The 26,492-nt window shown below is 38.1% G+C and overlaps 1 protein-coding gene across 16 annotated transcripts in view; it reads left to right on the top strand.

The window, feature by feature from the left end:
• The window catches only part of DOCK9 (dedicator of cytokinesis 9), a 340,452-nt gene that overhangs the window by 62,423 nt on the left and 251,537 nt on the right, over positions 1-26,492 (top strand). For 4 of the 16 annotated variants that reach the window (XM_036011402.1, XM_036011399.1, XM_036011394.1 and 1 more), the window contains exon 1: positions 7,910-9,804. The exons of 6 other annotated variants lie outside the window; for them this stretch is intronic. In XM_036011402.1, coding sequence (XP_035867295.1) covers positions 9,643-9,804 — 162 coding nt within the window. In that variant the 5' untranslated portion in view covers positions 7,910-9,642. Of the gene's footprint in view, positions 1-7,906; positions 9,805-26,492 lie in introns of those variants that run through there. 6 more of the 16 variants (XM_036011403.1, XM_036011398.1, XM_036011407.1 and 3 more) reach the window with 3 other exon arrangements.

The following is a 26,492-nucleotide window of genomic DNA, read 5'->3' as shown; positions in this document are numbered from 1 at the left end:
TTCCATTCTTCTGTTGGGCCAGCTGCTTGTAGGTAATGAGATGTGGTGATACTAGTGAATTCCAGGTGCTGACAGACTACTTAGTAACTGGCCCATATGTTGTTCTTACACTGTAGTCCATGAACCATAGGGGTCCTGGAAACAGTTCAGTGGGCTATGACCAGTTCTGTTTCTCCTTCCCTTCTTTCCTTTCAGTGAACTAGAGTAGATGTGAGAGTCTGGAAGAGAAAATAAAATAGGATAGCTTGTTGTGAGGGTACATATTTTGGGGGGAAATATTCTTCTACAGATTTATTGCATCATGATTTAAAATTAATTTCTACATAGAATTTGTGGTGACAGTACTTTGAAAGCTACTGGTCTAAAGGAGATATTTGTATTTGTGGGTTACTTATCTCAAATCCCCCAAGGCTTGTCAGTCCCACTCCCCTGACCTTAGTGCTGGTTATAATCCTTTAGTGGGCCCACACACAAGGATGGTTTTCTGTGGAAATCTTGTATACCTGAAACAAGGTCAAAGAAGGGCAAATATGAAGTCTACAAACTTAACTTGTAGATTTGTTTGAAGATTAAATGAGACCATGTGACTCAATTCTTTGTTCATTGTCTGGCATGTAGCAGAATTAGGTCCATGTAACCACTCTGTTAAAGATGTGCCCAGTACTATTTAAATAATAGTTTTTTAAATACTGTACAATAAAATTTACATTTAAAATGTAAATCTCCTAGAATGACCTAAATAGAGCCAATTCTGTGATTTGAATAAAATTTCAGATCCCATGTTAATAATTGTTCCCACCCTCCTCTGACTTTTTCTCCAGATAGTTTTTTTTTCTTTCTCTTGATTCTTGGGAGCCTTGTGGTTAAAGCAGAGATGGAAATTTTATGGGAAAAGATCTGCAAATAAATTTCTTTCTTTCTGCAATAAAAATTCATTCTTAGAATGAATTGGGATAGATGACTCAGTTCTCAGGCCCAGATCTTGCCTTAAAAAATGAATGAGCCAAAATTATTGACCAGACACAAGGTTTCCCTTAAGTGCTCTGTAAGTTTAAAGCAGAATAACTGGCCCTTTTTGAAGAATCATCTAACATTGTCTTCTGTAATCTCTTTCTTATATACAGTGCCAGGAATGCTTTTGGAAATTCGCTGTTTTGGAGGTAGTGATAATGTTATGGAGAGATAGCTCTGTTGAGGATAAACAAAGTGCCTTCAGGAGAAATTCAGCTTTTATAGCTGCACCCTGATATGTCCTATCTTTTTAAAACAGCTTTATCAAGATATGATTCACATATTATGTAATTTATCTGTTTAAAGTGTGCAATCCAGTGGTTTTTTCAGTATTTCACAGTTGTGCATTGATCACTATAATCAATTTTAGAACAATATTACCCACAAAATAACCCTGTACTCCTTAGGTAGCACCGCCCAATTTTACCCTACTTACCCCTCTAGCCATAGGCAACCACTAATCCATTTTGTGTTTGTGAAGATTTGCCTAGTATGGGCATTTTATACCAACAGAAGCATACAATATGTGATCATTTGTGACTGGCTTCTTTCATTTAATATGTTTTTTCAAGGTCCATCCATGTTGTGGCATGTACCAGTACTTCATTTTATTTTACTGTTGAATAATATTCCATTGTGTGGATATACTACATTTTGCTTATTCATCAGTTAATAGACATTTGTGCTGTTTTTACTTTTTGACCATTGTGAATAATAATGTTAAGAACATTCACATACAAATTTTTGTGTGGACAAAAATTGTAACTTTCTTGGGTATATAGATAGCTAGGAGTGGAATTGCTGGATCATATAGTAACTCTATGTTTAACCATCTGGGGAGCATCAGTAAGACTGTTCTTCAAAGCAGCTGTCCTATTTTACACTCATATCAAGAGCTGCACTACCACTTACTGTCCGTATTTTCTATTTTAGCCATCCTAGTAGTTATGAAATACTAACTCATGGTTTTGATTTGCATTTCTCCAGTGACTTTCATTTATTTGTTGGCCGTTTGTATATCGTCTTCAGGTCCTGTCTGTTTTTTGTTGGCATGGAGGGTGGCAGCATCTGTAATCCTCTCCAATTCTTATGTGGAAGATGGTTTCCCCCAAACATTCCCACTTCTCTGACCTACTGAAATCTACTTATGCATCAAGGAATGTTTGGTTGAAGTAACATCTTTAAAAACACAGTTATAGTAAGCTGTAACTCATCCATAGGCTGTATAAAAGAGAATCTTATGAATGTTCTGAATTTTATGTCTTTGGAAGAAGAAAATTAGGTAAAGACTGGAGCTTTGTGAGCCTCTATAAGCAGGGACATATAATATATCTAGTTCCTTCTGACCTGGCTGGAAGCCTGCACAGAGGAGTATGTATTTTATGTTGTCTTTTCATTGTGATTTCAAAACCATAGGAATATTTTTGAAAAATTGCATTTTCTCCATATTTGGGGAAGGTAACCATGTACTATCTTTACTTTTTATTACCTTTTGATTAACTCTAATTGAAAATCTGAATATACTGCAATAGTTTTTTAATATGGCAAACTAAATTTCATGTTTATGTTTTTTTTATTTCCTTTCCTTCTCCACATGGAGTCAATATTTCTCTACTGACACAATGACAGTAAAAAATTAAAATACCGAAAGGTAATATACAAATACTCGAGGTTCATAGAATCTGAATTTCAGTCTCTTTCACATGAAAGAACATCTTTTCCACAGCCTAAACTCCATTTTTGAAGCACACAAACTGTTTCATGGATGCATTTGCACATGAATTATGCTGTGTATCTCTTCTATAATTTATAGTCAGTATCCCCTTGGATACTGATACTGAAAAGATCAGTAAGCAACTGATCTTTTCAGATGTGTCTGCCTCTAAAATAGAATTTCCTGAACAGGCTGCTGGAGTCCAAGAAAAGGTCACTGTGAGCCCTGATTTCATTGTGAGTTTGCTCAGCTTCCCTGCTTTTTACTTAGTGTCTATTTACAGTTGGACATTAGTGCTTATAGTATTCATTTCCATTCTGTGCCATCAATCTCCCTTCACTCTGCCCCTCCCTGCAGATGTTTGCAGAGGATGTGAAGCTTTACAGATAGGTGAGCTCTTTTAGCAGCCTCTCCTATTGACACTTAATGGATTTATTGGTTTTTCTTCAAAGAACTGAGCTCCTTGTGACACCATGATTTGTTTCCTGACCTCTTACAACAGTAATGAAGTTCTGACATCCCCTGCAGCTTCCTGAGCTGAGGGATAATTGGAACCTGTATAAATACTGTTGGTTTGTCATTTTGTAGCCTTTTTTTTCTGTGTTGGTACATAGTTCAAAGGGTTTTTATAACAAGTGCATTACACAGTAGAATGATAAATTATTAGTTATAATTATATAAACTATAGTGTATAAATTAATCCAATATAACTATTAGAAATAGTTATGAGGAAAATAAACATTATGAAATCTATTCCTTGGGTGTGTCTACTCTTTATAAGGGGTGGGGGAGAGAAAGAAGAAAAGACTAGTTGCTCTCCTGGTTTTCCGTTATTTTATATCACTTGTTGCTAGAAGTCATAGGAAAGCTGTGCCTAGTAAGTTGGTTTCCTTCCTTCCTTTCTGCTGTTGTGTTAAGATTTGCATAATATAAATTCACCATTTGTATCATTCATTGGCATAAGTGAATTCACATTGTGTGCAGCCATCTATCTTCAGAAACTTTTTCATCATCTCAAACTCTGTATCCATACATAACAAACTCCCTATTTTTTTGCTTCCCCCTGCCCCACCAGATCTGGTTTATCTATGAATTTGTCAATTCTGGGTACCTCATTAGTATTTGTTCTTTTGTGACTAGCTTATTTCACTTAGCATAGTGTCCTAAAAGTTTATCCATGTTGTAGCATGTGTCAAAATTTCCTTCTTTGCAAGGCTGAATAATAGCCCATTGTATGTAGATAACACATTCTGTTTATTTATTCATCTTTTATTGGACAATTATGTTACTTCCACCTTTGGCTGTTGTGAATGATGCTGCTGTGATCATGGGAGTACAATACTTTTCGAAACTCCACTTTCAGTTCTGTTGGGTACCTACACAGAAGTGACTTAATGGATCATGTGTTAATTCTCTGTTTAATTTTATGAGGAATCACCATACTTTGCTTCACAGGGGTTATCCCATTTATATTCCTACCAGTAAGTAAGTTAGTTTTCTTACCCCAAACCTTCCTTCCCATAGGAGATATGTTGTATTTTAAAAGCTTTTAAACTTGGTCTCCTGCCAAAAAAATAAAGGGTTCTCCTTTCTTTTGAGAGACTGATCATCTCTGGGGAGACTACCACCCTCAGTTCCATGGAGCCCACTTTGTTGCTTCCACTCCTTTTACTTGGTCACCCAGTGAGTATGCTAGGTGTTCACAGCAGCCCACAGGAACTGTTTGCCTCCCTAATATTCTAGCATCAACATGGAGACACCTTTGTAACTTTCTTTTCTTTCCTTTTTTTTTAAAATCCTCACTCGAGGACAATTTTTCATTGCTTTTAGAGAAAGAGGGAGGAAGAAAAGGTGGGAGGGAGAGGAATAGGGAGGGGGAAGAGAGAGAGGGAGGAGGGGAGAAACCTCAATGTGAGAGAGAAATATCAATTATTTGCTTCTCATAGGGTCTCTGACTGGATATTGAACCTGCAACCTAGGCATGTACCCTGACTGGGAATCAAACCTGCAACCTTTTGGTGTATGGGATGTCGTTCCAACATTCCAACCAACTGAGCAACCTGGCCAGGACTCTTTTCCTTATTTTTAAAAGGTCCTTACTTAATAACACTTACGTAATTTCTCTTATTTTAAAAAAAAACTTTCTAATGGTCATTGATGAAATGATCATCTTCACCATCTTAACTCCCTTTTTCCCCTGCCAAACCTGCATTTCCCTATTTTAACCATTTTTCTCAACAGAAGTAATTTGTAGTTTGGCTTTATTAGAGCTAAAATTCTCATATCCTTGTACTACAGTACTCTTTACTCTTAATATTAAGGAAGAAAATACTTAATTTGGGTAAAAGGAGGAAGGGAAGCCAACATTTATTGAGTATGTGATATGCATTAGGCCTTATGTGAGATACTCTACTTACCTTTGACAATACTGATTGAATATAAAATAGATAGGGTGTTGTCAGGCCAACTTATATAAGATTTCTTTGTTCAGCAGAATTCACTACATTAATATATGAAATATGTACTCTGAGGGATGGAAGTAAGTTTTTCATATGGACTGGCCATCATCATGATACTTAAATAGAATAAATGACACGTTAGATTGACTTCTATCCATACTACTATTATTAGGCTTTGTGAAATACAGCTATATCATGTGTGATGTACTGTTGTAATGTGAGGTCTTCATTTCAGCCACTGTAGAACAGACTTCACTTCTTTCCTGGCCTCCTAAGGTAGGACCCAATGTCTAACCTAAGTAAAAGACTTAATGTCTGTTTGAGATACAATGTTATCTCTAGTTTGTAGTTCTAGATGTTTAGGTGTCACATCAGATTCTTTTTTACCCACATTGTCCTGAAAGAGTATTCAAAAAATCTAACAATCAAAAAAATCTTGACTCTTAAGACAAAGACTTAAGGAGAGAGCTGCAAATGGGAGCATCTCCAGGTGGGTATTCCTTGTGGGGACTCAAAACTTGAGACCTATATGACATGGTCTCTGTGGCTGAATGCCTGAGGTTTGTTGTGTCCACCAAGTGGGCCAGCAAATCTTACCCTGAGCTTTTTATACAGGCTTTCTGGTGGTTTGTACAGCATGGAACTATTTTTCCTCATCTAAAATGCACACCCAAAGGCAGGTACCTTCCTTCTTGCTGAGTGTATGCCTGAGAAGTGGAGCCAAAGCAACATTCAGAAGTTGTTAAATTCATTAAGCAAGGAGGCTGTTTTGAGTTATTCAGTAAAATCCTTTGTGAAGCAGAAAACAATAGCTACATATATGTTTCTAGCAATTTCTTGGTTGAATTCTTTCCTATTATTTCATTTGAACTTGGCATCCTTATGGTATGAGCAGAGTAGATGTTTTTTTCCTTCTCTCTCCATTTTAATAACAGCTTTATTCACTGCTGGGGCCACTCCACAGAAAAGGGATGGCTCAATCCCTAACATTTTCTTTGAGTGTTGAGACTAATGACACCACACAGACACACACACCCCATGAGGGTGTATAAAATTTTATTACTCATATAATGAATGTGCCTAGGGAAAGCAAGTATGTTCCCAAGCAGATCCTAAAATGACTTAAAAGAGCCGGGAAAGGAGACAGGTTTGGTTTTTTTGTGGTGGTGAGGGGTGAAGCTGAGTGAGTAGTTTGACTTTCCTGCTGGCACCAAAGGAGGGAACCACCTGGAACTTTCCTTTCAGTTTGCCCAGATGTGGGACAGAGGAGAAGAAAGAGGGGTAAGCTTTTAGCATTAAAACATCAGAAAATGGAGTCAGGTTTTTTATTACATTTACCTATAATAAAAATTTACCTTTTTAAAGTGTTCAGTCCAGTGGATTTTAGTGTATTCGTAGACTACGTATTGTGTATAGATAGTGTAGATGTTAGAAACACTGTCTAATTTCTGAACATTTTCATTACTCCTGAAAGAAGTTCTGTATCCATTTGCAGTCAACCCCCATTCCCTCCTCCCTCTGCTCCTGATAACCACTAATCTAAATACTTGCTATCTCTGTGGATTTGCTGGTTGTAGATATTTATTTAAATAGAAGCATATAATATGAGGTCATTTGTGACTGGCTTATTTCACTAAGCATGACATTTTTCAGATTCGTCTATATGGTAGCATGTATCAGTACTTTATTCCTTTTAATGGCTGAATAATATTCTATCGTGTGGGGTATATTATCCTAGTTTGTTATATTAAAAGATGATCAATTTGGACAATCTGAGGTTGAGACAGTGATGGGAGCATCAGGAGAGGAAGACATGGGCTTGAATCTCAAAAAGGAATCAAGATAGACATCCAGTCTTGAGAGTTGTATAACTTCGAGGTGACATTTAAAGATGTGAGAGTAAATGTGATCTCCTAATTGAAATTCTGGGGTCTGGCTGAAGTAAGGCCTACTTGAGTGTGGTTGGTAGGGTAATAATATGGGTATAATAATTTATGATTTTAATTTGAACATTTCCCCTAAATGTCATCTGGTGTACTTGAGTGTGATATTGTTATGTTACAGAATTACATGCTTATGATTTTGTAATAAAAGATTTGTAATAAAAGGGGTAATTTTTTTGTGCCGTACCCTGTATATACTTGTAGGTGGCTGAACTGGTTGTCAGTAGATACCATTCATCTGTCCCTGTTCTCTGATGGAATTTATGCTAATTATCACCTTAGACCAATCCAAGATAATTCTGATGCAGAAAAATCAGTGAAACCAAGTACACATTTTGAATGATTCTTTTTGTCATGTTTTTGTTAGCATGAAACCCATTTTTTGGCCTTGTTGAATCCTTTGATGTAAATATTTTCTGATGTTTTTCTTGTCCATGAATTTTGTTGGTTGAAAAATGGTTAATATTTAAAAGTGATACAGTTGCTGAAATGCTTATTAATGTATATCTAGAAAAATATTTCTTTTTCCTCTGAATGATTGTTAGAAAATTGTTCCATTCTCTCCCATTGTTTCAAATATTAACTTGGAGCTTTTAAAGTAAATAAGATATGTACTTCCAGTTTTCTTAGTTATCATTTATAGTGCTTTGTAAAGTTCATACATAATATTTTGCATCTCAGATAATATTCCCTGGCTTCTATACCCAGAATGTCTAAAATAGGTAATAATAATAAGTTGTTTTTAATTTCTAGTTACATTTTTATTTGTATTCAATGAACTGTTACTTTGTAAATTGTTTCCCTTGCTATGCAATTATAAATTTTCTGAATTCTTAAAACAGACAATTTAACCTGTGTGTCTAGTGTTTTATAGTCTCCAGTATGCAGTTTCTGTATAGATATGTTTCCATTTATTTATATGCCAGCATTGTTATGTCACATGAAGATTTGGGTCTTAATGTTAGGTGTTGAGTGTGATCTTGGACACTATAGTTCTGTTTTAACAGAATTACCATTCTGACACAAAACACTCTAGAGCATATAATTCCTGTGCTTTTTGCATGTAGCCAGTATCTACTCGCTTGATCTCCTGTGGCTATTAGATTATTGCATAAAAATTCAAGAAATAGACAAAGCCTAGATTTTTCCTTATCTACGGAGTCTAATATATAAACCAGCCATAGAAAACAGAAATTTGGGGGTTATGTGACTGCATGGTGTTCTCTAAAGATCTGCCTTTGCTACATTACACAGGTTTCTGTTACTAACCATAAGTACTCAATCATTCCAATCCATTGTAATTTTGAAATGAAAACCCTCTGTTACCTTGTAAAATAAGGAAGAATATCAGAACAGATCTTAAAAGAGCAGTCACTTTTTTCCAAATGCATGTTATATAGGTGGAAAGGGTTTGCCTATGTCTTTTTACATAATTCTACTGTCACTTTTTAGAAGAAAAATGTCAAGAGTCAACTTACTATTATATCAACAACAGGCTTCTCTGTTAGCCATCCCCAAAGATACACATAAAGTAGTATAGTGTCAATGAGTTCATTCTGCAGTGGAAGGATCTGGATTACTTATGCACCAAAAATTATAACCTTGTTGGCTGTGGGACTTCAGTGTGTATTACCATTGCGTACTGAGGTGCTGCTTCAGGAGGACCAGGTAACCCTTTATTCATATTCTCATTTGCGTCTTTGGGTACCAGAGAAGGGAGAATCCTTTTAAGCAGTGTAAACTTGCTAGCCCTCTCTAGCAAAGAGTAGAAGTGGACAGAAGTCAAGATCCACACAGCAATTTTGTGTCCCTTCTGATTTGCTATCAGCAAGCTATTGCTCACATATGCAATGGTTGTTTGAAACGGCTTACACGTTTCCATAGCAGCAGTCATCTTAGTGATTTCACTCGTTTTCGGACATTTTTCTTTTGCTTTTCTCTTCTCACTGATGCAGGATTAAACAAACAGCATATATAGGTCAAGGAAAGAAATGTTTGCTAATATAGATGCTAGGCTAAGCATTCTGGGAGAGTGATTTCTCGCAGCAGATCATTCTTTGTGCCTTCCAGCAGTATCTGCAGCAGGGTGGCTGTCTGGTACCATCTTTTTCCTTTTGGGAGGCAGGTTCTGAGATTCAGAACAATCCCAAGCAAATCATAGGAGCCAGTAGTTTCCCAGTAATCACATGTAAATCTGCTTATTTGTTCCTTGGTATTAACAGTGAAGCAATCTGCTGGAAAAAACACTTCAAAGGTTTTGGTGCATCTGAGGTGTATCATTTTGCGTTTGCACCACCCCTCCTATTTAACACTTGGAGCCTGGATTTTTTTTTTTGGTCACGCTGTTGAGCAGGAGCAGATTCTAGTGCGACAGCTCAGAGCTTCCCTTCTGTTCTGGTGCTGGCAGCTGCCTGTCATGAAGGTGGTACAGTGGGAGCCTGCTCTGAAGAGCCAAAGAAGATGATGTGGAAATGCCGTAGAGATTGCTAGAAATCTGAACATCCATTCCTTGGGGATGGGTTGCACTACTAGTGTGATTCTGTTTAAAGGCATCCGCACTGTTTTTGAAAGAAACTGTGCTTATATGTGCAAACAGCAAGGAGAGAATAATGCCCTCGAATATACAGCATACAATTGGACTAAAGAAGATTCAGAACTATTGATCTCCTTCTGTCTGGTAAATGCCGTTTTGCTTAATTAACAAATAGTTAGTTTGGTGGTGTTAAAATAAACTAGTATTTACTTGTAAAGCAAATATATGTATTTCATTATGCTTATATACAGCATATACATGTGTATAAATGGGTAATCAGTGGCCTTAGGTTTAAATTATGAGGTGCCCATTTGTATGTGTGAGAATGGGATGGATTAATCAAAACTAAATATAGACAGAGAAAAGCTGGAGTAGGTATTTGATTTTAGAATAGTTTTCTAAGTTAGCTTTATGAGCTTGTATTATCTTGGTATTATCCCAGACATAATGCTGGGTAAAGTGTGTATTAAGGGTATTAGATATTGAACCTGGTGAGAGAATTATTCAGTCTCTTTACAGCTTTTTCTTGGCTAAATTTTTCTTACTGCTGGCTTGTGGTCAGTCCTTTGGTTCAGGGGGAGAAATTTAAAGGGAACACAAAAGAAACTGTAATAGGTATAAGGAAAATTTAGTTTTAGTATTTTCAATGCAACTGTGTATAATGTTTTGGATGTAATGTTTTACTTATTGTGTTTTCCTCCCTTTACAATACTTGAGGATGTGTCAAGTCACATATGGGTGTGCCTCTCCACGGCCTTTCGACAAATTCCAGGCTCCTGAGGAAGCTACACATTGCTCTTCTCCTCCCTCAGGATGCCTTGCCATTTTTCCTTCTGTTCTTGTCACAGTTTTTGTCAAAACAAATGAGAATAGGACACATGAGAGTTCCTGTGTGTGAGTCTGGCCAGCAGCCACTTGGTATGGTGAGGGTGAGGTGTGCCCAAATCCCGAAACCTTCCCTGCCATCTGAGACTGAGAAGGAGTGCTGGGTGCCACATGAATCTCAGGATCAGGTCGGGTCACCCCAGCATTGCAGGGCCACAAGAGATGGTGCATTTTGTGCAGTGGCTAATGTGATGTTTGCTCTCCAAATACTTGGGAGGAAGAAATAGAGAGCTTCACTTCAGCATCAGATGCATTTTGCAAAATAGTGTTACGTGTGGGTGTGGAGTTTAAGTGGTACTGTATTAACTATTAAATATTTTAAACCCTAATGTATTTTGGAATGGGCTTTTGAGAATAACTAGTATCAGAAATTAGAAGGACTAGCTCATTATAGTGTTTGTCGCATTAGCAGTATAATCCATAACCCTGATAGCCCTGGGACTACTTAGCCAGTGATGGCAATGCCGCTCCCATGCTACTAGCATTTGCTTCCTCAGGCCATACTAACTTGTCTTTGGTTAACCGGCCTTTGCAAAACTGCTTGTTTTTCTGTTTGTTTTATTGAATGAGGGAATTATAACTTCCCAGAGGCTTTGTTGGTGCTCTGGGCTGGATTTGGAGACACTGTTCATGTGTATTGATTGAGCTGGATGCTCTCTGCCTACCATCCTTGCCCACACCAGCAGATCAAGAAAGGTGTTATGAGCTTGAGTGCATGTGGCTGAGGTGATATATCCACTTTCGTTTACTTCTCACTCCTCATTCCTCATTCAGTTCTGGTCTCTGAGGCTACCTTGCTGTTCTCTCCTCCCAGGACACCTCTACCCAGGTATTTACCTGGTTCACTCTTGACCTCCTCCAGGGTAGTGCACAGATTTCTTTCTCATTGAGGTTTCCTTGTCCACCAGTGTCATCTTGCAACACTTCAGCACATCCTTCTCTGATTCCCTGCCATAGTTTTTTGTATTTATCTCTCCCTGGCATATAGTTAGTCAAGAGTACAAGCATAAGTATAGTAATGGTAGTTAGTGGTGTTACTTACTAATAGTAAGTACAAGAATAAGATGTATGATAACAGGAATTTCTCTATTTTATTTACTGCTCTGCCCCAACAGCTAGAACAATGCCTGATTCATAGTAAGTACTCATTAAGGAGTGCATCTGAGGACATGGTTTTATTATCCTGAACCTGAACTGGAGAAGCTGCTGAGAAGAATGTTATAATCATTTATTGTAAAACCAAAGTCTTGAAAAAAATTAATGTAGTTAACCATGAACAATTCTTGCTCATCTTTTATAATCCCTCCTATCATGTTGATCTTTCAGCTTCCTGGAATTATACTTTCCAACCCTTGCCCTGGAGCTATACCAGGTTATGTGGTTCAAGGCTGAATGTTCATTGGTTTGATATCAGCCCATGAATGACAACACATGATGATGCTCACCTTTGGATTTATCTGGACTAGGTCTGTCTTACCTGTTTATATGGTGTTAGCATTTGGGAACATTTTCATCCTTGGTTTGAAGCATCCAACCTTTTCTTAATGGAGGCTCTGCCCATTGGCACTCTCTTGGGTCACCTGGATGCAAAAGTAGGCTGACCTTCTCTTCACGCAGATGTGGGTCCTTGTCAGGCTCCTTAGCCTTGGTTGGGAGTGTGTCTGTTCTTCCTCTAGCTCAGGTGGCTACTACAGCCTGTGATTCTACCTTAGCTGGTCATCAGGTTAAAGCTGTACTTCACCTGCTCCTCAGAGTAAAATCCTCACCTTGGCCACTCAGCGTGTACCAAACCTTGTGGAGGAGAATTACTGTATTTTGCTGTATATAATGTGCTTTCATGTATAATGTGCACCCACATTTTTGGCTCAAACTTTCAGGAAAAAGATCTTTTATTTTAATTTTTTAATTCAATTTTTAATTTATTTATATTTAGATACTTGTTTTTTGGCATTATAAAGGAATTTTAGCATTTTTTGAACATATGCTACAAGAAATTGTATGTAACAAATAATTCTAGAGTTACACTTTTACGCATGAAGCATAAATAAAAGAATTAAAACATTTATATAGATACGGGATTAATATTACCCATGTATAATGCATATCTTTTATTTTCCCTTAAAATTTGGGCAAAAAACCTGCATATTATACACAGCAAATACAGTAATATTCATGAAGAATAGCTGAAAGGGCTTCAGGCCACCATTTTTCTAGAGACTCTGAATATCCAAGTATCTGTCCATCGTTCAGAAACCCACCAATGTAGACCTGCCTCATTTTGGCCCTAGTGGAATTACTGCTCCTGATCTATGTAAACTTTGTGTTTTTCTCTTGGTCTACACTGAAGTGCATCATAAAAAACATCCTATGAAAGTAATGTCTACTATGAGGGTATTTTTGAGAACATTATTCATTTGCTTTCGAAACAGTGAGAGAAGGCACTGGAGTGTAGTGGTTAAGAGTCCAACTCTGAAGCCAGCTCATAGGGTTTGAATCCCAAATCCACAGCTGCTAGCTGTGTGACTTTGGGCAGTTGGCTTAACTGCTCTCTTCCTCAGTTTCATTACCCACTATATGTAGATCAGTAACAGTACTATACAGGGTTATTAAATAAGTAACTATGTCTAAAGTTCTTAGAACAGTGTTTTGTAGATAACATAGTGTATTTTTTAGAGTTTATGAGGAAACTTGGAAGAAATTTTTTCTCTCTGTTCTCTGAATGGTTGTACTTTTTTTGGGGAACTGTTTTGTTTTCATTTTATATACATTATAATTCAGTTGACTATCTAAAGAAAGCTTAGTTCTAAACATATGACCCAATTCTAAGTGATACATAGGCTCTTTCAAATGATTTTTTAAAGTACATTTTATTGATTATGCTATTACAGTTTTCCCATTTTTTTCTCCCCTTTATCCCCCCTCCACCCTGTAACCCCCAGCCCTCCAGCCTTCCCCCCACCCTTAGTTCATGTCCATGGGTTTTACATATAAATTCTTTGGCTTATTTTTATATTATCCTTCAACTTTGTTTCTTATTTTTCTGTATTACTATTTTATCACAGTTTGCTTTTTCTCCTCTTCTTATTACAATATTTTAAATCTTATTTTGTATGTGTTTATGTAAATAGCATTAAATCCCTTGGGATTTAAGGACAAAGTATAAATTAATAAGCCAACAGAGAACTATATAGTAAAGAAAAAAACTGTTTTACAGTGGCTCTGAGGCAAAAATCAGATGTCCTGAGTGCAACCTTTAAGATTGTAAGGCTGCATCTGTGCCGTCTTGTACAGGAAGGTTCTTTTTATATCTGAGTGGCATGAATCAGCCCTATGGTAGGTAGTTATCTGGGATATGAGCTTATCTGACAATTGTGGATTGACTGAATTTCAAGTGTATTACACTTAAAGTTTGACTAGTAATTCTGCAGTGGAAGGGCAAGGCTAAGTTGGGATAGATTTTATTCCTGAGTATAGATTTTGCTGAAAGTCTCCCATTTCTTAATTGAATGTATTAGTTTACCCCATTCAGGAAACTACCTGAGTATACAGAAGTGATGAGGGAGCTCCCCGTTGGAGGAAGGCTGATATGCAGGTCCCACAGGGCACTGTTGGAAGGTGTGAAGGTACCAGCCCAGGCATTTTCCAGGAGGAAGGGCAGCTTGAGCTGAGGCGAAATGCTTGTAAATCCCATTTTCTCTTGTCTTTTAAGGTTCATGATGGGCCTAGCTTTATTGGCTAGGACTTGACCTGTTTTACTCTTAGCTAGTAAAATGATATTCCCTTTTCTTATTGTGTCTGTGGAAGAATTGAAGAGCTGTGGGATTATTCTTTACCATGTTCTCTTTTTACCAATTGTAACTGAAGTGGAAATCACTCATTTATGACTTTGACAGCAGCTAGGACCATGTCAGCAGCTTCATAAAGGACAATAATGAAGGTGAACTGTTGGAAGTCACAAACGGAGAAAATAAACTCTCTTGTCTTCAATTTCTTTTGTAACATGTCAGGATACTATAGTGATAATTATACCCATTTTATTTTATTTTTAAAAAGATTTTATTTGTAGAGAGAGGGAGAAAGAGATGGAAAGAAACATAGATGTGAGAGAGAAACAACGGTTGGTTGCCTCTTATACATGCCCTGACTGGGGACCAAACCCACATCCAGGTATGTACCTGAAGCAGAAATTGAACCCGTGACCTTTTGCTTTGTAGGGTGATGACCAACCAACCAAGTCATACCAGTCAGGGCAGTTTTACCCATTTTAAATTAAAATTTAATTGTTTTCTTACCTCTTTAAAGCTTTAAAATTTTCCATGGTTCTCCTTGTTACATCTTAAACACATCCTCAGCCTTTATTGCTGTGTAGGATTTTATTAGCTCACTTAGACTCCCCAGGCCAAACAGTAATTTTAAAAACTTATTGGTTATAATAATCCTTTGATTCATCACATGCTTATTCAAAAATCCTTTATTGAATATATGTACTGTGCAAAGAGAACAGGAGTTGAAGGCAGTATGATCTCCGGCTCATAAGAGCCTGCAATCCTGCTTGAGTGTGTCTGTGTGTGTCTGGAGGTAGGGGTGAGTGGGGTGTGGGGTATGTGGAGTGGATGATTTCAGGGGGAGATGGCAGTTTAATCAGTGATAAGAGGTATAATATGTATCAGCTTAAGACAGTCGGGAAAGTGAAGGCTGGGTCTTGATTATTTTAAGGTGTTTTCTCCTGTTTCTTGAATTGTTATAATTGTCTTGAAAAAAGTTAGAAAGCAGGGATGTGCTTGGCTACGTTCTGGAACACTATTTCAGTTCCAAGTTTGGTCACGGGACAGCGGCTTTGGCTGGCTGTGTTTTTCATTTTATTTCTAATATCCTTAATGATGTCCAGGTTTTTTTTGTTTATTTTGATCACAACAGTAATTTGGGCTGATATTTTCAAGGAAGAGTCTGCTGTCATTCTAAATCCATTTTCTGTCTCCTGAAACCACCCTGTTTGACTGATGTGTTTTGTGAGGTATTGGCCATGTGAACTAGTTAGACTGAGAGCATACTGCATCTTTCCCCAATGCTTTACTAAAATTTACCATTTTATTTGTCATGAGATTAATTTATTTTAATATTTGTTAAGTTATAAGTAATTATGGTAGAAACAAAGCATGCTGTGTTCACTACACAGGGGTAATCACTGATTTAAACATTTTGAGACAAATCTTTCAGAATTTCATCCATGTATAGCACAGTTAAAACAGGTTACTGTTGGACTGAATTGTGTGTCCCCCTCAAAATTCATATGTTGAAGCCCTAACCACCAATGTGACTGCACCTAGAGATAGGGTCTTTAAGAAGTGATTAAAGTTAAATGAGGTCATAAGGGTGGAGCCCCAGTCTGATAGGACTGTGGCTTTGTAAGAATGTAAGATCTCTCTTTCCCTCCTCTCCCTATCCTGTCTCTCCCTCCCTCTCTCTCTCTCCCCTCCAAGTGAGGACACAGTAAGAAGGCAAGCTCTCACCAGGAACTGACCAGGATGGTACACTAACTGTGGACTTCCAGTTTCCAGAATTGTGAGAAAATAAATTTCTGTTGTTTAAGTAACCCAGTCTGTGGTATTTTATTATGGTAGCCCTAGCTGACTACATAGTATATGTTATTTTATTTTATAGTCTTGTAACTTGCTTGAAAGAGACTCCATAATATATCACGAACATCTTTTCAAGTCAGTAAGTATACATTTATGTCTCATTTTTAATGCCATCATTTCATTATATAGATATGTCTTAGTTCATTTTGGGCTACTATAACAAAATACCATAGACTGGGTGGCTCATAAACAATAGACATTTATGTCTCACAGTTCTGGAGCCTGAGAAGTCCAAGATCAAGACATCTGAAGATTTGATGTATGTTGAAGGCCCACTTCTTGGTTCATAGATGGCTGTTTTCTCACTGTATCCTCATATAGTGGAGGGAACAGGGAATCTGTGGGATATATTTTATAAGAGTACTAATCCCCTTCATGAGGGACTCACTCCCATGAGCCAATCATCTCCCAAAGGCCTCACTTATTAATAGCATCACATTGTGCCCTGGCTGGTGTGGCTCAGTGGATTGAGTGCCAGCCTGTGTACCAAAAGGTCGCTAGTTCGATTCCCAGTCGGGGTACATGCCTGAGTTGTGGGCCAGGTCCCCAGTGGGGGGCATGCCAGAGGCAACCACACATTGATATTTCTCTCCCTCTCTTCCTCCCTTCCCCTCTGTCTAAAAATAAAGAGAGAGAGAGAGAGAGAATAGCATCACATTGTTGCATTAAGTTTTAACACATGATTTAAAAATTTTTTTTGTTTATTTTTAGAGAGGGGAAGGGAGGGAGAGAAGGAGAGGAACATTGATGTGCAAGAGAAACTGATTTCTTGCCTCTCACGTGCCCCCAACCAAGACCTGGCCCGCAACCCAGGCATGTGCCCTGATAGGGAATTGAACTGGCAGCCTTTTAGTTTATGGAATGATACCCAACCTACTAAGCTATACCAGTCAGGGCTCAACATACAAATTTTGAGGGGACATAGACTTTCAGTCCATTGAAGTGACATTTTATTTAAGCTATATCCACTGTTCCATTTATTTTACAATTGTGAATGCTGTGGTTAACATCTTTGAACATATAGTTTAAACACTTGTCAAATTTTCTTAGCACAGATTTCTAGACTGGGATTAACGGGTGGAATTGTATTTACTTTGTAAAGACTTTTGAGATATATGAGATATATATATATGGGATATTTATTTGAGATATAGGAGATATTTGAGATATATACATATATTCAGATTGCCCTCCAGAAAGTTTATTTTGAGATTTAAAAAAAATAAAGACTCTAAGAAAAGTTTTTCTCTGCTTTGTGACTTCAAGCGGTTTGCCTGTAATAAGCTATTGATAGTTATTTGCTGGATAGGATAACAGTTATTGACTTAGATGCTATATACTTAGGCAAGAAACATAGTTAGACTGAAGTTCAAATTAGCACTAATTTTGCCTCAACTTGTGGAAGCATGATCACTAGCATTCTTCAGTATCCCAAGAGAATTCAGAAATGTCCTATCATGGGGGCTGGAATGTGTTTGTTTTGGGAGGTCTTTACCCTTTTAGAGTTGGAATAGCTACTTCAAAGAGATGAAAGTAGGAAAGAGCTCCAGAAATATTGAGTAGAAACAGATGAGTAAAGCTATCACTGCTTTGCTCAAGTCTTACTTCTTAGACATCCAAAGTAGTTGATTTATGCTTCTTCCACATATTTAGTGAGAACAACTTTTTTGTTAACTTTTTAAAAGTAACATTTATCCTTTCATATTTAAAATACATAATCACCACAGAAAATTATTTAGTTTTTTTATTTAGTCATTTATTTATTTATTTATAGAGAGGAAGGGCAGGAGAAAGAGAGGGAGAGAAACATCAATGTGTGGTTGCCTCTCAAGCGCCCCCCACAGGGAACCTGGCCTACAACCTAGGCATGCGCCCTGACTGGGAGTTGAACCAGCAACCCTTTGATTCACAGGCCCGTGCTTAATCCACTGAGCCACACCAATTTAGAGACTATAGAGAAGAATAAAAAGGAAAACAAAAATCAGCTATAATCCCACAGCCCAGAAATAATTATTGTTTAACATGTGCTGTGTATTTTCTAATAGTTTTCCTGCTTATGCAAATATTGAAAAAATTGGTATGATATTCTGACATGGATCGTGGCCCTGGGTCTAGCGGTGTTATGGATGAGATGTGAGACAAATTCACAAGGACTACTGAGTCCTGTGTAGGAAAAGGGATGGCGCAGCTTCTCTCTCAAGAGGAGAAAAGCCTTGGAGCGGCTTCGCCACTCTCTCAAGGAGGAGAACACATGGACCCTTGCCTTGACAGGCTTTTGTTGAATTCAGTTTGCACAGGGAATACAGGGTGTTATGCAAAGCTCATCGATCATTGTCAGGCAGAAATGATTTAAACAATAGATAACATTCAAAGAACTCTGAGGGCTTATTCTGAGTAAGGTCAGATAGTTAAAGGGCCATAAACTTTGGGAACAAACCTCGCTCCTGCTTGGACCATTATCATTTAAATTGAGGGTATTAGCAAAGTAGGTTTCATAGGATTTTATGCATTTCTTCTTAGGCTGATTGCCCTCGGGAACCAGCCCTTTCCAGCACCAGGGCTGCACCCACGTCCAGTCTTGTGCATAAGGCATTGTTTCAGATTTACGTCAGGCAGGGAATTAAGGCAGCCAAGCGATTAGGAGACTTTTTACAAACAGAATGAGGACTCAGGCTATGTCAAAGTCAAGGGGCATGGTCCATCACTCCCTTCTTCTATAGCCCCCCAAGTCCTTCCCTGAGGACCCCATTCTCGACCATGCCTGCCTTAGGTAGTCCCTCTTTAGAGGAATCGTACCTGTCATTGGCGAACCCAGTCATCCGCCTAAGGCCAAGCAGGGTGAAGAGGAAGGGGGCAGAGGTGGTGACCCTACAAGGAGATAAGCTTTGTCTCCTAAGTGGCTTATGGTCCCAAGGTCCTTTCCTTAGCCCTTAACCATGGGGGAGGATTACAGCTTCTGAAACCATGCAGGGCAGTTCCCAACTATATTCCATAAATAATCTTGATGATGCCTTTTTAACATCATTTTCTTAGGACCATTTTTATCCCTGTAAGTTTTGCTAAAGATGATTTAATATATGCATAATATTCCATTGTAATGTACGTAGTAGAATTTATTTGAATGTTCTGTCTTGTTAGGTATGTAGGTTGTTATAAATTAAGCTTATAGAGGACTATCTTTACCCAAAAATCTTTCTATGGCTCTGTAGTTATTTTCATAGGCTCGATCATAAACATGAACTTGGTAAGGCAAGGATGAATTTTTAAAGGCCTTTCAAGTCCATGTTTTTAAATACTAGATGATTGACCCAGCTTACATTCCCAGGACCAATTAATATTAATCTTATTTTATAAATGATCATTGTCAGCACCATTTTTGCCAGTTTGAGAGACAAAAGAAAGAAATTTGAAACTCAGTTCTCTGTTGTATTAATTTCAAATATTTTTTCATTTTATAATTTGCATTTAATATTGTTTAATTTTGTTATTTTACTAACAAGTTTAAATGTAGTTGATAAGCATAATTGCCCTTTCTTTGGGGATTTCTTTCATTACTTTTATGCTTAGAAATCCTCGCCTATCTCAGATCATATATTCACCAGTATTTTCTCTTGGAACTTACTTGTTTGCTTATTTAATTATTTATTCACCTATTTACTTACTTACTATTTGGCTTTTTTGTCCCTGGAGCCTGCTTGCCAAGTGCTTTTATGACTAAAGTTTCATTGGCATATAGCCACGCTTACTTGTTTACGTGTTGTCTGTGATTGTTTTCATTGTGGCCCAGTTGAGTGTTAGCGACAGAGATCTATAGTATTTACTAGTTGGCTTAAAACATTTATTACTTGGCCCTTTATAGAAAGTTTGCTGATGCATGCTTTAGTCAATCTAGAATTTATTTGCATATATAGTTTAGTGGAGGCCCTAACTTGATTTCCTCCTTAGCCCCAAACACTTTTTTTTCTAATCCTGTTGGTTGAATAATCCATTCCTTTGTCACTTGATTTGTGATCCTTCCTTTATTATATTTATATTCTTTCATATATAGGATTTGTTATGTTACTACTCTATGTCCATTATAGAAGCAAAGTTCTTATCCAGCTGTTCTGTTCAACTGCAATTAAGTAATGCGTTTAGTAAAAATGGAAACGGAAATTTGGAGAGAAAAAACAGTAATTGTACAGGCTATATATTGGGTAAGTCACTGAATTCAAGTAGTCTAAAAAGAGCTTATTGATAAAGATTCAGGACCTTAAGGGTTAAGGTTTGCGTGTAGATACACTATATTTGAAAATTTGTTTCCTGCCTTTTCATAAGTAGATTGATTAAGCTTGTCTTTATAAAGACTCTGTGGTGCATCTTGACGAAAGAAAAACTCCAACTGCATTCCTTAAGTAACCCTTGATTTGAATCTACATTTTTTCTATATTTGGTCATTCGCAACGAAAAGGAAGTTGCAGCAAAATATAAGTAGAAGTGCTACCAGGATTTTCAAACGAAGTGCATTTGTCTGCAGGAAACATACGTGTATCTTAATAGATGAAGATTAAATTCTAGTTTTCCTCTTATACATTGTATGAATTTCAAAGATAATTTATTTTCCTCCTTATCTACAGTTTGTGGGTATGTGAAGGTTTGGATATGTGTATGTCTGTGACGCATGTGTGACTGTGTGTGTATTTTTTGTTGTCACCTCAATACTGGAATATTGGATGAAGAGGCACTTTACTTTCTTTCACATGTCAATGAACAGCCCAAGGCTTTATTCTAGGGTGCATTTCAATAAACATTTGTTCCTGCCAAGGAAAACCCTTATCTAAGAAAAAGGAAGTAGATGTGCACTTGTGAACCTAAGCTGAGGGGACAGGAGCTTGTTGCATACTAATAGGTTTTCTGAAGGAGGTTTTGCATTTACCAAAGTCTATATGATGAGAGTTCGCTTATAGAATTCTAAGATGTGGGTTTGGTGGCAGTCCTGTATACTAAAGATTTAACCCTTCTGCATGTTTGATACTTCCTATATATTTTTCCAGGCTTATGACATAGGCAACAGCATCATCAAAGAAATCAGTCTTACAAGTTACTCTTCTTTCTCTGTGTTCTTTATTGTTGAAGCGCAATCAGAAGAGAACCCTGAAACTACTTCCTTGTTTTTTACCCCTCTACTAGAAAAAACTGTTTCCTGTTCTTACAACACTTCTGACACCAAATGTGTGGGTTCTTTCCCTCACCCTAAATGATTCTGACACAAACTACCCAGAATTAATGCACATTCCACTGGTTAAGGGCGCAGTTATACAAGCCTGCCCTGACTTCTGATGCCAGTTGTGGGTCCCAGGTTGTAACCTGTGCTTCTGACCAATCAGCTATAAATCAGGGGTTCCCACGACCTTCTTCTTGGGTTTGATAATTTACTAGAATGGTTCACAGAACTCAGGAAAACACTTTACTTACTCTTGGTTTGTTATAAAGGATACAACTCAGGAACAGCCAAATGAAGGAGATGCTCAGTGCAAGGTGTGGGGAAGGAGTGTGTAGCTTCCATGCCCTCTTTAGGTGTGCCACCGTCCTAGCATCTGTACGTGTTCATCAGCCTGGAAGTTCTTCGGACTCCTTCATTTAAATTTTTATGGAAGTACCATTATGTAGGCATGATTATAAGTTATTGGCCCTTGGTTATTAAACTCAATCTCCAGACTCTCTCCCCTCCACAGAAGTCAGGGAGCAGAGCAGATACAACCCTCCAATCACAGGATTGGTTCCTGTGGTAACCAGCTTCCTTCCTTCCTTCTAGTCACCTCATAGCATGAACTCAGATATGGTTGAAAGGGGCTTATTATGTGTAACAAAAGATACTCCTCTAACTCCTGTTACTCAAGGAATTCCAAGAGTTTTAGAAGCTCTGCGCCAGGAATCAGAGCAGAGGCCAAATATGTATTTCTTATTATGTCACACCCAATCTCCATTGGGTGCCTGCTGGTGAAATGGCAAATAAGCCACCATCTGTTGTCTGAGAGAAAGGATGGGGATACACAGGGTACAGTGGTGAGCATAAGGTTAAAGAGGTAATCATAGACCAGGTTATGGTGGGTCTTTTGGAACTTTATTCTAATATTGGAGGGGAGACATTTACTGGAGATTTTTTTAACAAGGAAAGATGTGATCAGACTGATGTTTTTAGAAAAACCGCTTAGACTGCAGAGTGAATTGAGGGATTGAAGAAAAGTGGATTTTGAAGACAGGAACACTAGTGAGGAATAACTTCAGGGTGGACAGGTGATGTTGGCCTGATTAAAGCTGATGGTAGTGGATGTGGAGAGATGCATCTGGATTTAAGAGACAGTTAAATGACAAGGAATAAGAACAACAACAACAACAAAATGACACCAAATATGTTAAAAACAAACAAACAAACAAACAAACAGTTAAATGAAAGGAGTCAAGAGTGTTCAAATATTTACTTAAGTACCTCCAGGGTGCCATTTATGGAGCTAGGGAACAATTTAGAAGGAACGAGTCTGAGGAAGTTGAAATGGAGAGAATTTCAGTTGGGGACATTCTGAGTGTGAGGTTAGGAATGTCAAAATTGAGACATCTGTAAGTCACTGGGCCATGACTAGTGGAGCAGTAACCAGAGTTGTGGGTCTCAGCAATGTAAGGGAAGCATGGGAGTGGACGAGGTCTCCTATTGAGAGTGCTTAGAGTAAGTATTGGGTTGGCCAGAAAGTTCATTTAATTTTTTCTGTTTGTCTTTAACTTCATTTGAAACACTTTCATTAGATTGTATTGTGATAGCTGCCATATCAGTGTGCATTTAAAAGAAAATTGGTGAATTTTCATGCAGTCATTTTAATGATGGAATAAAATATGCAACATTCTTGGCATTTTATGCCTTATTATTTCAAAAAATGTAAAAATGCAACTGAAATGCAAAAAAAAAAAGATTTGTGCAGTGTATGGAGAAGGTGCTGTGATTGATTGAACATGTCAAAAGTGGTTTGCAATGTTTCGTGGTACTATTGACATTGTGGCCAAATAATTCTTTGTTGTAGGGCTGTCTTATGCATTGGAAGATGTTTAGCAGCACCCCTGGCCTCTACCCACTAGAAGTCAATAGCAGAAGATAGATGACATACTCAGAATATCCAAATCAATAAAGTTACTGGTGCAAATGAAAAATGTACCTTTTATTTTATGGACAAAAGCTAAGCAGACTTTTTGACCAACCCAATACTAAGAGCACAGGCCCTAGGAAGTGCATAGAAAAAGAAGTTGGAATAACTGGAGTTAAGTGGTCAGGGAGGTACAGGATAGGTTTGCATTTGGTAATAGGATCATAGCCACATAAATACCTAGAGCTTGGATAACTTTGCCTGCAGGTATTTGTTTAAGCCTCCTTTCTACTGTGCACTGACACCATTATCTATATTGTTCATAGAAACATTTAACAAAATATGTGCCCAGTATCCTTCTTGGGGCAACAAACTTTCAAGGTAAGTATCTCTTCTGCCCTTAGAAGGTACTTTTATAGTGGAGTGGGAAAATAATTGATTATTGAATAAAGTCATCCTCCCTCTCTTCCTCCCACCCACCCCACCTAGTGTCAAAATAGCTGACATTTATTGACTGTTCACTAGTTATTATGCACTGTTCTAAACTCCTTATGTCTGTTTACTCATTTAATCCTTATGACAACTCTATGAAGTGGAGATACTCTTCTTACCTTTATTTTATAGATGAGGAAACCAAGGAACAAAGAAAAAGGTAGGTATTGTCTAGTCACATAGCTAGTGAGTAGTAGCACAGTTGGGCTTCAAACCAGTAATTGAGTTCCAGAGCCTGGTGCTCTTAACCATTATACCTTTGAGTCCTGCCTTCCATTATAGCACACGTAAGTATTAAGGTGGAGTGAAGATGGGGCCTGGAAAAGTTTATTCATTCAAAAATAAGTGAATTCCACAACAGTGGAAGAGTGAGAAAAAGACAAAGAAGAGTGAGAAAGAGAGATGAAGAAGGGAGCCTGGTCTAGTTGGGAGACAAAAGTAAATAGTAGAAAAAAATTTGCTGAATTCCAGAGAAATCAAAGGGTGGTGTGAACTAGCTGAGCAGGGGCAATGGGGGAAGGATTGAAGGGAAGGTGGCATTTAAATTGGGTTTTGTGGGGTTAGGGTGTGAGTGTGGTGAGGAGAACCTGTAGCTGAAGAGAATAGCATCTTTAGAGGTATGCAAGTAAATGTGAGAAGTTCAGAACTGGTGTGAGATGAGCTGGCCAGTTTGTGCAGAGTTACATCATATGCTCTGCATAGACTGGCCATGAGTAGCACATGAATAGAGCTACATCAGCTGTTTCTATCTGGAAGCCTGCAGGTCTGTGGGGCATTTTAGACCATTCTTTTTATATGAGAGTGGGGTCAGAATAAAAAGCATGAGACTGGAGGCAGAGGGATAAGGGTAAAAACTCTGAGCCCCCAAACAAACTCTCTATTGCGGGGGATAGAGGGAAAGGATCAGGCTGGAGGGATGTTTTGTGTTTTCTTTAATGGAGATAGAATTTACTCACCTGTTGCATGCTGAAGTGGATGAGGGAAGTAAGGAATAACTACACCCAGTCTCCTGACTTGGGAGGTGGTGATGCTATTAATCAAATGCCTGCACAGAAGGGGAGGGCAGGATTAAATGTATGAGAACAGAGGAAGTGTCACAGGTGGGCACAGGTAACCAGGTTCTTGGTGGTCATGAACAGTGAATTGAACCAAACACATAGAGAGTTTATAACAGAGAGAGGGCAGATTTATTAAATGATAGTACACTTTACAGAACATGGGAGTGGGTCAACTCCAAGCAGAGTAGCTGGAGGGATTCAATTTTTTTTTTAAGATTTTATTTATTTATTTTTAGAGAGAGGAGAAGGGAAGGAGAAAGAGGGAGAGAAATATCAGCGTGTGGTTACCTTTCATATGCCCCTACTAGGCATAGGCACCTGACCTACAACCCAGGCAGGTGCCCTGACTGGGAATCGAACCAGCAACCCTTTGGTTCATAGGCCAGCGCTCAGTCCACTGAGCTACACCAGCCAGGGTGGGATTATATTATATTCTTATAGGGAGATTATTTCCTGGCTAGTTTTGATGGGATTTTATTGTGCATGTACAAGTACTTATATTACTTTTAAGCTACTGAACATGCAGCCTTCCATGATTTTCCTTGATTATCCCCTGGGGGAGAGGGGTCCCCCAATACTAATTTATTATAATGCTATTATAATGAAGCAGGGGTCATGTAGCATCTGCAGATGTGCATTCATGATTCACCGTGATTCAGTGCTTTTCCAGAAAGCAGGGACAACTGGCCTTACAACAGGGTCTCTGTCCTGTATCTATGTCCTTTGTCTTAGTCTGGGGGTGCCTTCGGAGTTTCCTCACTCCGACTATCTCCTGCCTCAGGAGGACCCCTGCTGTGCCTTCTGACTTTGTTGTAGAAAAGGTACTCTGCTTCCACAGTCTTTCTAACAAAGAGAAGCTGAAAGAAAACACCACTCAGGGCTTGTATGGAATGAAGGGTTTATTGTATTATCACTACCCATGACCAAAAGAGGATAGTGCTATGAAGTATACCCTCTCTATTTAGATTACCAGTAGGCAATAGTAGCCATTATACATTGAACTGAAGCACTTCCAGCTTTTCCTGTTACGAGTTTTGGAGGAACTATTTTATCTAAAATCTTTCATTTTGAACAAAACCTTTTAAACCAAATTTAAATGGTTTCCAAATAGAGATTAAAAGTGGTTTCATAATAGTAAATGTAAAACAGCACATTTAGATAGGTATCCCAGTAATACTTACAAAATGAGTTCTGTAGCAGTAAAACAGGAATGGAGAACACTTAGACTTGTTTAGTCTGTCTTTGATAGCTCCTGTTGAAAAACCTTCCCTTGCAGGGAGATAATTGCTTATACAGCCAAGAACAAGATTATATTTAGGTTAAATGTCCTCTGTCCTGCTGCTGTGGCTTGGCCTTTGGAACTTCCACTGGGGGCTGGCCCTCTGGGTAGCCGTCCACCCATCCTCCCTCAGAGCTCCAGAATTCCACCCCTATTCCCTTTTCACTATCAGTCTCTTCCTGTGAATGATATCAGCCAGATGGGAGACTTTTATCAGATTGAAACATTCACACCATGATATAAATAGCTAATAGAATTATGTCTCCCAAGGTGTGTGCCTGCATTTTAGAGGGGAGTTTTCTAACTAAAGGTGCAAGATTTGGGGGCAGATTGTCATTCTGTTACAGAACAGATCTGGGTGTGTGTG

This window comes from Phyllostomus discolor, chromosome 11 (genome assembly GCF_004126475.2).
Source record: "Phyllostomus discolor isolate MPI-MPIP mPhyDis1 chromosome 11, mPhyDis1.pri.v3, whole genome shotgun sequence".
In the NCBI taxonomy this organism is placed as follows: domain Eukaryota; kingdom Metazoa; phylum Chordata; class Mammalia; order Chiroptera; family Phyllostomidae; genus Phyllostomus; species Phyllostomus discolor.
The sequence above is the reverse complement of the archived record's forward strand: the minus strand, read 5'-3'. Positions and strand labels throughout refer to the sequence as shown.